The following is a 13,954-nucleotide window of genomic DNA, read 5'->3' on the forward strand; positions in this document are numbered from 1 at the left end:
TAAATTTCACTTTAGAGAGAAAAATATCAAAACGTTTGATCGTTTATAACAAATTTATGATTTATACCATCGTATGCATTCCAAACGCCTTTCTACTAACATTTTTCTTAATGATAAGAAGATTTATTTTAATTTTCTTTACTGTAATCTTTATCAAACCTATGATCTTGTCAACAAAATAAAAAAAATATATCAAATCTATAATTGCCCGTCCACTACTCTGTGTTCTGTGTCATTTTGAGTTGTGACACTGTCGTGCACTACCTCCCCTGCTTTGGACAGCCCCTCTTGTTTTAGAGAAATTCATTTAGACTGTCACTTTTGCTAACGGACCCTCGATTGTGGCATTATCGTCGGGTGCCACATGTTGAGGCTGGCGACCTGGGCCACTTTGCTTTCTGTTCATCTGCCGTAGCTCCTATGTCTGGTCAATTGTGAACCATTTTCTAGGCACTTTAAGTTTGGCAAATTGGCACCATAAATTCTGTTGTTAATACATCATTCTATCGGAGCAGAAAATAATCAGGAGTAGCATGTACCATGGTTCTAACTGTCATTGAGATTTTTTTCCTAAAGATATAAGATCAACATTTTTTTATAAGAAATTGAGAGAGCTTTGGTTGTATGTTTTCTAGGTGGGTCTAATTACATAGCCATTGTACCTTAAACACTCGAAGATGTAATATTGAACGTCTTCATTTCTTTGAGATATTTCTTGAGATGAACAAATGGCTATAACGGTTTTATTTAATTTTTTACGGAAAAAGACTTGTATCATTTCATTGTTGGATACATGAATGATATTAATAAAAATTTGTAAACTAGCCTGTGACCATATTTCATTGTAGTCGGATTTTTAATACTATTCATTCATGTATCCTCAAAGTCAACATCGAACAAATGTAAATTCCTGACCCACTTGAATGCCAATAAGAGACCCATAGCTTCACCCAGTATCAAGAATCAGCATAATCCACTCCGTTTTAGCAAGAAGAAATCGTCCTTGATCATCTCTTATGCATGAACATTGGCGTATTTTATCCATGTCCGAGAAAAGGAGGTGTCAATGTTGCACTTGTTGTACCTACCAACCTCAGTTTTGTCCATCTGACAGTGCCTGCAGCATTGTTAATCGTGTGACGGGTCTGCCTGCTATGTTGAGCATTTCTCCAACCTTCAAGAAAATTCCTTTCTCAATCACACACCAACCTTGTGCTCTCCGCCGTATTACTCCACACCTTGTTGCTCCGTTGTTTCCTAACACTCCATAACAAACTGCAAATAATATTAGTTTGATTGAAAAATCTTGCCCGTCAAATAACATGTAAATGACCTTAAAAAATGAGGCTCGGCAAAAAATAAAACCAATAGTTTCAGTCATCAAATCCCTCAAAAAAAATAAAATAGTTACAGTCATCAAAGTTCAATTTTATTATTGAATGATGAATATAAGTAATCTGATATTGGTCTTCCTACACATAGTAACACTTGAAAAAGAGCCTTTTACAATGGCGTGGAATCTTTAGAAAGGTAAAGAATTGGTAATTTGAACCACAAAAGTCACTTGCTTTTCTTGCAAGGTAAAATATTGAAATAAAATAGACAGCTTGCGTTCGTTCATCTTATATGTTCTAGAAATAAAATGTAATGTAAAAATATAATGTATATATACTTTTCAACATGACGCAGGTTCTTGGTCCACATGACAACAAGATATCCTAATTTCTGCAAGAAATGGGTGATAAGTTATTCTATTGTGTATTTATTTTATTTTTGCTTCCTGTTTCAGTACCTTTCATTATCACAAGTTTCTATCATAACCACTCTACCAGATCTGGCTTAAGATTTGGGGTATTCATCAATCTAATTGAAAGTCTTTGGTTTGTGTTTTTCTTAGTTTGGGCTGAATTCAATTCACTCTTGCCAAATTTAAAGCAATTTGGTTAGGTATTGTAACGAGTTCATGATTTCAATCTTGCAAATATGTTCTACTGAAAATAATTTCAAAATTTTTTATTTTCTAAACGTATTTTAAGAAATTTAGTTTCAGTGCTGAATTTTTTGTGAAATGAAATATTATATATTCTTTTTAGAATTTTTAAAATATAAATTGCTTTGCTTCGGGTTTTGATCGGGTCAGATAGAAAATTTGACTAAACTCGACTCTCTCAAGTCCTTGAAAGGTAAGACTAATTGGCAAGGCTTGTTGTAGACAACATCTGACTCCCCGGGCGTAAAAAGGGTGTCAGATGTTGTTCAAGAGTTTATATAAAACAAAGTGTCAGTAAGATTCTTAGTATACAAGACATTCTCCAAACTCAACATGATGTGGATGAATTACTAGGAAATCCTCCATTTTCTTTTACAAAATCATCATACCATAAAGGGTAGAGTATTAAAAAAAGGTCTATGAACAGCCTTAATCTAAAGTGTGTCATCAAGAGTTTTGATGTCTTTATGATCACAATTGCAATCCAGATTGAGATTGTACCAGTTGTATGTATTTGACTGTAATTCTCTGAAATATCAAGAATCACGACACGAACACAATTTGGAGTGAGTGAAGCTAGTGAGATGAATGATATGGCTTGGAGCTTTTGTGGGTGGAGTTGGAAAGAGAACAAGTTGTTTGAGCTGGCTTTAGCAATGGTAGATGAGAAACACCCGGAACGATGGGAGGTAGTAGCAGCCATGGTTGGAGGTGATAAGAGTGCAGGGGACGTTCAAGAGCATTATGTGATCCTTCTTGAGGACTTGCATGTTATAGAATCTGGAAAAGTGGATCATAAACTTGGAGGAATTCAGCCTAAGGAAGAGTCTTTGTGCTTACCTGATGATGATGAATGATGATTCAAGCTTGTAAGCCCATTTTATTTAGGTCTCTTGGAATATATTGTTATTGTAACATGTTGATTCCAGCTTGTTTGTTCAATTATAGGACATGATATGATATATGCTAAAATTGTGTAACTATTCAAATTTCGTTTTGATGCTACTGTTTGTGGTTTTTCAATTTTATTATGGGAATAGCCAGTGTCTACTGTCTAAGTTGGTTTCTATATGATTAGGATTGTTATCTCAAGAAATTCCTAATCATAATGTTGTATCAAGATTTTAAGCAGTGTCCATTGATAGATTAAAGCTTTTGTATTTAGCAAACTTTATACTGATGTTGAATAAAAAAAAGTAAATAGAGTAAATGAATTAATGAAAATGAAGAGGCTAAAAGTAAGAACAAAAGAGAAAGGAAAAGACTAAAATGTTATTATTAAAAGAAAAGTGTTGAAATCATATTTATCAAATTATGACCCAAGAGTCATGTATCATATCCAGCATTGTGTGGATTTGTTTTTCAAAAGCGAAAGATGAATATTATTATGTGTTAAATAAGTTTTTAATCTCTATAAATATATCAAATTTTGTTTTTTATCCTTATAAAAAAAGTGAGATGTTGAAGTCCCTAGAAAAAAATTCAACAAAGTTTTAGTCCATCCTTAAACTTTTAAACTTTGAATGATTTCTTTTAGACATGTTTAGAACATTTTATAAAAAGAATTCTCCATAAAAAATGAGCTCAAAATATGATTTCTAAATCCAGATTATCGTACTTAAATCTTGAGTTTTTGGAAGTTTGAAAAATTCTAATTTTGTGAAAGAACTTTTTATATAATGTTACTTGGACAGATTCTTGAAAGATTCTAATTTTTTGTGAAAGAACTTTTTAAAACATAATTTTTTTTGGTGATACTGTTTCATGTATATTTTGCAATAACATAATGTTGATCATGCTGCTTATTTTGCTAATTTAATGACATTGTATAATGTATTGCACTTTGGAAGAGTATCACAGTAAAATATGCAAAGATTAAAGAGGTTCAAGGTTAATAAAGGTATATAATTATGTCAAACACTTAAGTTCATGAGTTTATACGTGTAAATATCTTAGCAAACATTATGTAATAGCATTTGTGTCTTGATTATGGTTCGGGAACTTTCCCCACGCCGGTGTCAAACTCATGGTATAATATACAAAACTTCAAAAAAGGATGAGTGGAATTAATATTGATCTATACATAGCAATATCAATTCAAAGATGTTTGCTTGATTATTGAACATCAATGCATGGATATATCACTAGTCTTATAAGAAAAGGTTGCTAAGATATTTACATCAGCATGGAAGGAACAATGAGGAAAAGTACAATCCCCCGTACTAGTAGTCTGAAAAGACCTGTGTTTTGGCGGAGCCTAGAGGAAGGAAAACTAAAAACTCATAATTGCATTTTTAGTTTTCTTCATCAGTATCAAAATAATGTTTTCTGCAAAGATTTTAAGAAATCCAAGCGCTTATCACCTCTGGACATGCACTCACCAGTAAAAGACTTGACTTTCGGAATGTTCAAAGAGCTAAGTTGTGGTGTCGCTGTCCCCTTGTTAATTTCCTTGAGCACAGAACGAGCTGTTGATGCAGCTGCAGCATCTGCCATTGCTGAAGCAATTCTTGAACCACTTGGTAACATGTCACTGTCCACATTTTGTACTTGTGTTTGTCCATGTTCCTTGGTCAGATTCTTAGAAACATCAGGTGATTGATTTGCACCTGATTTTGGCTTGGCGGCTATAGCCTCAGCAACTGTTGCTTTAGCTTTTGCCGCTTCATATTTCTGCATGTCATAGATAAGCTCTTTCTGCAGCTGTTTATCAGCAACCAATATGTCATCAATCTCATTCTTGTAGTCCTTGAGAAGGACCCGAAGGCATTCCATGAGAGAGCCTATGAGGGGACTGTTCTTGGTTTCTAATAGACATTTCAACTCTATGAAGATCGGTATAGTGTTTTGAATGAGGCCTTTCTTGACTGCCTGAGTTATAGCCTTTCTAGTTGAAGATCCATTTTCTCCCCCTTCTTCTTCTAAGTCTGCTGACTCAGATGATACACGAGCTGATTGAATGTGTATCTCTTTACAGCCAAGAATTTGAAAAGTATTCTGATCCCTCAGTTAATGTTATTATTTGAACATAAATTAAGATGTACTTGAATTACCAGCATATGTATATATATTCCTTAAGAGTCAGGACAACTTAATGACCATTGCTGGTAAAGATCAATACCTGAGAACAGACTGCTCAGTTGCGTCTTCAATATTGAGCATACCATCAGAAACTGCAGCTAAAATTTCTGCACATAACTTGGCAAATGTGCATTCTTCTAGACCTTGATTTTTCATCAGCACCCCTACAAAAAAATGATGCAACAGATGTAAGCAATTGCTAATTTGGGACACCTTTACCTGATGGAAAAAAGTTGGCTTTCCGTTCTTGATTCGTTGGACTCATGATGTCCATTATGGGCACGACAGTCATTCAAAACAAAAACAGCCTCAACAAAACTATTATATGCTAAAAGAGGAGCCTTGACTGGTGACAGAACAACACTAATCAAAGTCCGAAAACAAATGTTATTCAACGCTAATCAAAGTCAGAAAATCCGCTAGCTGCCTAATCTTTTCTGATTCATCAACAAAAAGGAAACGAAGAAATAGCACTCCTCTCCACTTCACATAGTCCCTCTAGCATAAAAGAAAAGTAAACTATATTTAGCAAATGATATTCTTACTCTCTCAACCCCAGGGCGGGTTTTGGATAACCAATAAAAAAAGTGTGAAATAGATTAGAAGCAGAGAAGGCTGGGTTTGGACATCAGTTAAAGGTATAAAATAGAAACAGTGTAGTCATAGAAGGAAAAAGAAAAAACAATACCTGCAAGAGTCTCGATAGCAATACGAACGTTTGCCTTCTCACAAGCTCACAAGGATCTAAGAGACACCTTGTGATCTTGGTTATGTAACTGGTAGCTTCAATGAAAAAATAAGTTAGCAAAGAGAGTATTTACTTGACATAATTGAATATATAAATTCCGCATAACGTGAACATTAGACTTCTTCCCCAGCATGAAGTAATAATTCTCCTCAGTATATATAATACTTGTTAATCAATTTGTTAGATTATTTCATTTACATTATTATACTTGTTTAATTGAAAATGACTTCAATGCAGTATCTCTTACAAAGCTTGCCAATCAATAAGAGCAGTGTACCGAACACAAAAGTCTGCCGTTGCAACCACAATATTATTGCGAAGAGCTGCAGAGTCGGCCTTTTCAAGCTCCTGAACAAACAAAGGAATATAGTTCTTTGCAAGCTTCCCATCAGCAAGGCAAAGTTTTCCCATGGTCAGCCACCCTTGAATATAAAATGAAGGGGCTTCTTGTTGTAGAGAGATTGTGGGGCAGGGTAGCTTACTTACTTTCGGGACAGATCTCCCGGAAGTGATGATAGTGTGCAATAATGAAGTTACAGTGCTTATATCAGCACATGGGCAGACAATAACTAAAGACCCAATTGTATAAATTGCTGTAACTGGTTTTGACAATGACTTGCGCTTTCTTACTGATTTCCTGCCTTTACTAGGCCCACTTCTAGGTGGAGTGAAGAAGTCAGTTTGTGCATTTTGCTCTGAATTATCTGAAATAAAAGCTTCAATTATTTGAGAAGCTATCGACAGACTGTCGTGTACCCGTATCAAGACTAATGCTTCTGCCTCGCCTCTGAAGCATTTCACTTGATCATCGTTTTAAGTGCTTTTACATGAGCATCAACCTGTCAGCAAAATAACAACTCATTATAGATTTGTAGTACACTCATTATTAGCAAAAGTAGCACGACATTAAAGTTTTGTAGTACAATATGATATCTTTTTTGTCCTTTTATCTGGAATATTGACTAATATTTTTCTACAAAAACATTTGTTCCACTAACTATGCTTAAGAAATAATTTGATATATATGTATGGACTGTGGGGTTACTGATTGCTTGTGTAACTAAGATTATCATACAAATAATATTTACACGCAAATAATGCTGTCTAAGGATGGTCTTTTTCCTTCTTTGTTGGTGCATGAAGAGTGTGAATAAGATGAAAGCTTAAGCATTAGCATCATCAGATGGAGAAAAGTTTCCAAGGACTAACAGAACGATAGAAGTGATAATTTCAAGAGGACCTCCTGCCCAGTCCATGAAAAACTGTTATCACAGCCATAGAAAGGTTTGATAGTACAATATTATGTGCTAAGAAATTACGAAACATGACGAAAAAAGTGGTAATTGATACAGAGAAACATTCCCGAGAAAGTAGTTGATAAACTTCTTAATCATGCAGAACAAGTAAAATCATATGCTTAACAATGAGATAATATCACAAATTTACGCCATCGAGGGAGCCATTCAAGAATGAGGCAAGATTAAGAAGCACTGGTGTTAGGATTTACTTAGTTATGAATTTAATCAATAATACCATACAACGATTACCTTTGTTGAATGCATATTGAATTTTTTTATCCGATCGAGTAAGTTTTTTTCCAAATCAGTGGCCGCTTCATTTGGCAGCTCCACAGAAACATTAGAGATTGTTTACAAGAGGAAAACTTGGTCACTAGCCCAGGCAACGTTATTGCATACTATGCTTTCTTCGTCTTCAAATGCATTTTTTTTGTACAATTGGACTTCGAAACTCGCCTTTCACTTTATGATTGTCAAGAAGCTGCCAATGATGATGAAGAAAATCCTAGTCCACTGCTTTTGGAAGGAATGCTGACACCTCTGATAAAAGAAACCAAGCACCTGGTGGGGCTGTCCACTTTTCTATTGGCTTGCTATGGTTCAGCCAGATAGACTCGGACACCTCAACTATTTTCTGCAGTGCAGTAACAATTTTGTGATTCAACCGCTTTTGCCAAGGTTTGTGCAAAAAAAAATCACCCAAGGACTCACCTCCCCATTGCAAATCTCTCTAAGAAGGTATAGAATTCCTTGGGGGAAAGGCATATCCATCTCTTTGTCTAAACGTTTCCGCTGAGAATGTTCTGAAAGCCTCAGAAAGAGCTGCAGCAGCCGCTTTCCGAATGCTAACAAGTGAATCGGAACAAGCCATACCCATTGTCTTTAGCCCCACTTCATCAGTAGCACCTCCAAGCAGAGCAGTCAAGTTAGTAACAAGCAAAAGAGCAGCTTTTCTCACAATCGCCTTCTCGTCCACACACCTTCTCCTAAGCATCTCATTGATTCCCTTTCCTCCCACATCCACAACATTCCCATCATCAAAGCCCAAAAACTCTTTCAAAACCACACTAGCCTTATCATTACCTGATAAAAACCTAAGAACCTGCGCCAAACTCGGCAAAGCCTTCGCTCTAATCATAGCACTAAAATCAGAACAACGCTTCACCAACACCTAATAACACCACATTCCCTTCTTCTTCTTCATCCATAGAATTGACCCCTAAAGGATCCTTCAACGAAGTCAACATATTCAAAATTAGATCAACTGCCAAAAGCCTTAAATTCACTTTCCCTAAACTCATCTTCACAGCATACTTCACAAACTCAATCTAATCCCCCAAATCCATAACCCTAACAACCTCCATAATAAAATCAACAGCCAATGCTTTATCCCTCGGCTCAGCTTTATCCGGCGCCTTATTCGCCAAATACCTCGGAAAATTAGCCAACGCTTTCTTCACACCATTCGAACAATCCCTACCCCTACTCAATTTTGTAGTATATATAGTTATGTAGTAGCATTAATTAAGAAATAACAAAAAAAAGTCTTAAAAACTGATGCTCAAAAAATTAAACCGAGGTAGTGTTATCAATTGCCATCAACTTTGGAATCCTACGCAACCATATATGTTTTTCGGCGGGAACATTGGAACAATAATTATGATGTTTTTTTTCTTAAATTAATGTGTTTCTGCGCCTTTTAACCGTGGAAACTAATCTCACGTGACAATTTATATCAGTGTTATATATTCCCTCCGTTCCTTTTCAAGTGTCTCTTTTGGAGAATTTTTTTGTTTCTATTTAACTGTTACTTTCAAAGTTCAATGCTTGAATGATGTTTTATCAATATTACTCTTAATTATTTATTGCGGAGAGAGAAATATATAAAATAAGATATTAAATAAATAAAATCATTATAATAAAAGTATAACTTATTGCATCAAAAATAATAATAATTGATTGTATTGGTTTGTGTAAAATGTTAAAATGCAGCTTTTTTTCATTCATACGAATGAATTTCATAGATTTTGATAACAAAAAGTAGCATTTCGTAAAAGTACATCACAGAAGCTTTGGAATTTGGTTTGGAGAATGAATTAATACTCCCCTTCTTTACAGATTGTAATCATTCGTGCAGTTTTGTATCAAATTTTCTTCAAATTAAGAAATATTTCACTTGTTTTTTTTTAAAGGAAAAAATATTTTACTTTAACATGTTAGGTTTTCTCATATTTTTCGGGTAATATAAGTATTTTTATCTTTTTTTCTAAGAAACTCGTATAATTTTATCTTAGGTTAAATACCTCCTTGGGTCCTTTAAGTTTTACGTTTGTTTCAGATATGTCGTTTAAGTTTCTAAGGTTTCAGATATGTTTTTAAGTTTCAAGTTTGTTTTGGATAAGTCCTTTCTGTCAACATCTGTTAAGTCAAAGTTGTTTTGTCCGTTAAGTGAAAGCTGATATGTCCGTTAAGTGAGTGATGTGGTTTTCTCTAATACTTGGCATCAATTTTTTCCCCAACCAGATCAACTTTGGCTTAACGACAAATCAACTTTGGCTTAACGAATGTTAATAGAAAGGACCTATCTGAAACAAACTTGAAACTTAAAGAACTTATCTGAAACCTTAAAAACTTAAAGGACCTATCTGAAACAAACTCGAAACTTAAAGGACTTATCTGAAACTTTAGAAACTCAAAGGATCTATCTAAAAGAAACATAAAACTTAAAAGACTCAGGGAGGTATTTGGCAATTAAAATAGGAACATGTTTATAAGAGCACTTCACGTGGTTTCTAGTTCTACATAGAAACTTGAATTAAATCTCCTCTAAAAAATTATATAATGGCCACTATATTTTAGATAAATACATTGATTGAACTGTTGTTTATACATTTGGGGTCCAGGGACCTAATTGAATATGTACAAGTTAAAACATAAACGTTTCCATATGCTGGTAGGAAAATATCATTTGCAACAAATTCCATCCAAATAAGAAAACGAATCATTGAAGCTCTTTTATTTGTTAACGCAACAAAAATCCAAAATCAGTTTGTGATTTGGTGAAGTGGGTCGTACCGGACCCACTATGTAGAAGATGGTTAGATTACTTGACCTTTCCTTTAGCACTCGAAGTATTTTTTTTCAATCATTAATTAACAAAAGAAACAAGGATGATAATTGAATCACCATGGATGAAATTTGTCATGAGCATCATTATTAGAAGATTGGAAAATACAAAGAGAAAGATAAAAATTTCCTTTCACATCATTTATTCTTAAAATATATTTTATTTTGTCTTAATCTTTTGGTTATAAAAAAAGAGTTTTGTAATCTAGAGTTCAGTCGAAAAGTTATTGTTAAAGTTCATTAACTACTTGAGCTTAATTGTTTGATTCATTTATACATAAAATTAATCGTTACTTTTTTAGGTGAATACTATCATACCTTTTTTTTTTTATATGGATTAATCGTACCTTGAATTTTGTAGATTATATTATCTTATGGGTATATGTATTTTTTTATGTAGTATCTAGAGTTTGAACCATGGACCTTGCACATATTATACATTGTCTTTACTAACTGAGCTAAGTTCATGGGAACCTTATGAGTGCATGTATCTAACCCTTTCTCTAGGATGTATCTGCTATTTTTTCAGAGGAGGAGGAGGATGTGTCTGCTCCTTTTTTTTTTTTTTTTTGAAAGAAAGGGTGTATCTACTTATAATTTGTTTATATTGATATAGTATGTAATTATTAAATGGAAAGTGTTACATAAACACCTTTTATTCATACATCACATTGTACACCCCATATATTAGGGATATTTTGGTAAGTTCATCTCACAATCACACTTTATCTTCTATTTATGTGGGGTCCAGACTACCACCTGTCAGAATTTTATGTGGGTGTAAATGGTGTATTGTCACATGGGGTGGTACATGTATCACCACTCTTATTAAATTGTTCAAATAAAAAAAATCGCTATGTAAGTGTCAATTTCTTTCTCTTGATGACTTTGTGGTCCTTGCCAATAATAGCATAGGCAAACGTCCATAATAATAATCATCATAGTTATAAAACCAATTCACCAAAGGATAAGAAAATGATTTGTGACTTAACCGGTAGTTGCGAATTATAAAATAAAAAAGAAAGAGATGAAATAATGTTCCTGGTATATATTCATGATAGGTCTCTTTCTCTCCATCTTCTAGTAACATTCTTCATTCTAATTCCAACAATTCTAATTTCTGTACAAAATCTTTCTCCCAACAATTCATGTACATTTTGCTGATTTTTTGCACAATTGATTATGCTTCACCACTAGCTTTTGCACTAAAACAATTAAATGTAAAAAATTTCTGTCACGACCTACCCTCCAAGAGATGAGGTAATGTTATCTTCCCACAGTTAGAGGGGTCAAGCTTCCTGAACTGATCACAAATTTGCATTACATCTTTGTCTTGTATTTTACCCATCTCTTTCAGCTTGAAAATCACATATTCTGACTTACTGAAAACAAAGCAAAGAAGGATGGATATTAAATTTGTAGTGTGCTCAAAAAAAAATATAATCCTTTAATATAATAATTACACCATATGATAAAATAATTGAATAATGCATACATTATTGAATGTCACACTCACACTCTGCCCCTACTTGTGTAATGCATAGTGCATGACTAATTCCACAAAGTGACATTACCAATCACAAGGTTCATAATAAGATAAGCTAAACAGCTCGTCAAAATTAAACAAGAGTATAAAATAATCCCATCTAAGCTAAAGTGAATTAAACAAAGCATAATTATGTCTGCTTATGACTAGGAATATATTGGTATAAATCTAGAAATCATGATTAGTGACAAATGCTTTACAAAAGCCACAGATGTTTATAGCAACTTGTAATTAACTAATAATCTTAAGGGGCAATCAACTTAATTAGAATATCATATTTATGGCATCCAATGTTGTATTCTTGTTTGGTTTGACGACCAAAATTGCTATCAGGCCCCCAACTAGAACTTTACCAGAAGTAGCAATTTCACATTCTCACAAAGACTAGTCTTATTGGTTCTGGACTCAATAGTCAACACTCTTTAGCAAAGTTTTAAAAACTCTATCCACAATTGCAATTGTGGCCGCATCAAGACTTTTTTTATGTTTCTCTAACCGCAATGTAACCATAATAGTGGTCGCATCAGCTGCATTTGACCGTAATTTTTCATAATAGCCGGGATAGCAATGCGATCAAAATGCAACTGCGCAGCCACAATTATAAACATGTCTTGCTTTTTTTATGTTTCTCTAACCGCAATGTAACCATAATAGTGGTCGCATCAGCTGCATTTGACCGTAATTTTTCATAATAGCCGGGATCGCAATGCGATCAAAATGCAACTGCGCAGCCACAATTATAAACATGTCTTGTTTGTGTGTGTATTGCTAACAAAAGAAGTAAAGATTGAACCATGGTTCTAAATTGAAGTCGCGGTTACAGTTGCAGAGATATCTAAATAAATCCTTTACATTGCAATTACAAGAACTATGGATTTGACCTATAATTATAAAGAGGGTAAAGGACTATTAGGTTACCTAATAAAACCAGTATTGTTGATATCAGCAGCAAGCCAATCTTCAATAGTAATTTCTCTATGCAAAACCTTCTTAGCCAATCTCCTATGTCTTCTATCAATTCTAGCTTCAGCTAAATAAAGAAAAGCCCTTGCAACCATCAAAGTAGAAAACAACAACCAAATCGCCGCAAACAATCGTCCCGGAAGTGTCTTAAAAGCTCTATCACCATAACCAACCGTTGTAACAGACATAACAGCCAAATAAATAGAATCAACCCAATCCAAACCCTCAACAAAACACAAAACCAAACTCCCAACACCAATACATAAAACCACAACACCAAGTGCTAAACCAACCTTCAACCTAATTCTCATCCTACCTTTTGCAACATCAACTATATAATCCCTAGCAGTAAACCCTTCTCTAGCACCCATTTGAAGCCCGGTTAAAATCGTATTCTCTTGCAAATCCAAAACAAAATTAACAAGTCCACTTAAGAGTATATCTATGAATCCAAAACCCACTAAAACAAAAACACAAGCAAAGAGTTTAGTCATTGGTGTTAAAGGAGCTATGTCTCCATAACCAATTGTACACATGGTGACTATACAAAAATAAAGAGCATCAACAACAGGGTGAGTTTCAATGCCAGAGAAATTTTTTGTGTTGAAAGAGTATATTATGACACCGACAGAGAGGTATATAAGGAGAAGCCAAATGCCTTGTCGAATGATGGAATTGGTTTGAGGTTTGGGAAGTTGAGGTTGGTCATTGATGGGTTTAAGGTGTGGGAGAATGAACATAGCTGGTGCTGTTTTGCAGCGGCTGAGTTTTTTTTGTTTGTGATGAGAAAATGATTGTTGTTGTGGAGTGAAGTTGATGGATTGTATCTCAGATGATTGTGGTGGTGGTTGTTGTTGTTGTTGTTGTAGGGTGGCTATGTCGTTGAAGGATTTGGAAGAAATGAAGGGTTGTAAATTTTGACGGTTGATCAGAAGAAAGGGTTCGGTTTTTTCCATTGACGAAAAGAAAAACAGGACATGGAACTGAACAAGAGAGAAAAAGATAAATGATGATATTTGGTGTCTTGTGTTGTGTGTGTGGATGTTAAAGTGTTTTGGGAATAGTGTCATAGATTTGGTTTTGAGTTGAGTTTTATGTGGGCCCATGCCACGTGTGCTGAACTTGATTGTTGGTTTGGTGCCTTCTCATCACAGACAACAAGTGATTCCTTCCTAGTTCTACACAAGTTCAGTTCAAACTTC

At 34.4% G+C, this 13,954-nt stretch overlaps 1 protein-coding gene and 1 pseudogene across 1 annotated transcript; both read right to left on the minus strand.

Moving 5' to 3' along the window:
* Nucleotides 1-3,969: 3,969 nt before the first annotated feature.
* On the minus strand, nt 3,970-8,637 carry LOC11428665 (condensin-2 complex subunit D3-like; annotated as a pseudogene).
* A 2,634-nt stretch (nt 8,638-11,271) lies between these two features.
* LOC11430030 (two-pore potassium channel 5) lies at nt 11,272-13,799 on the minus strand. Its single transcript, XM_003626012.4, has 2 exons — nt 12,708-13,799; nt 11,272-11,625 (listed from the first exon to the last, which is right to left on the minus strand). Exons 1-2 carry the CDS (start codon nt 13,706-13,708, stop codon nt 11,478-11,480), a joined length of 1,149 nt encoding a protein of 382 aa, XP_003626060.1. The 5' UTR covers nt 13,709-13,799; the 3' UTR covers nt 11,272-11,477.
* Nucleotides 13,800-13,954: the final 155 nt, after the last annotated feature.

Source organism: Medicago truncatula, chromosome 7 (assembly GCF_003473485.1).
Source record: "Medicago truncatula cultivar Jemalong A17 chromosome 7, MtrunA17r5.0-ANR, whole genome shotgun sequence".
Lineage (NCBI taxonomy): Eukaryota > Viridiplantae > Streptophyta > Magnoliopsida > Fabales > Fabaceae > Medicago > Medicago truncatula.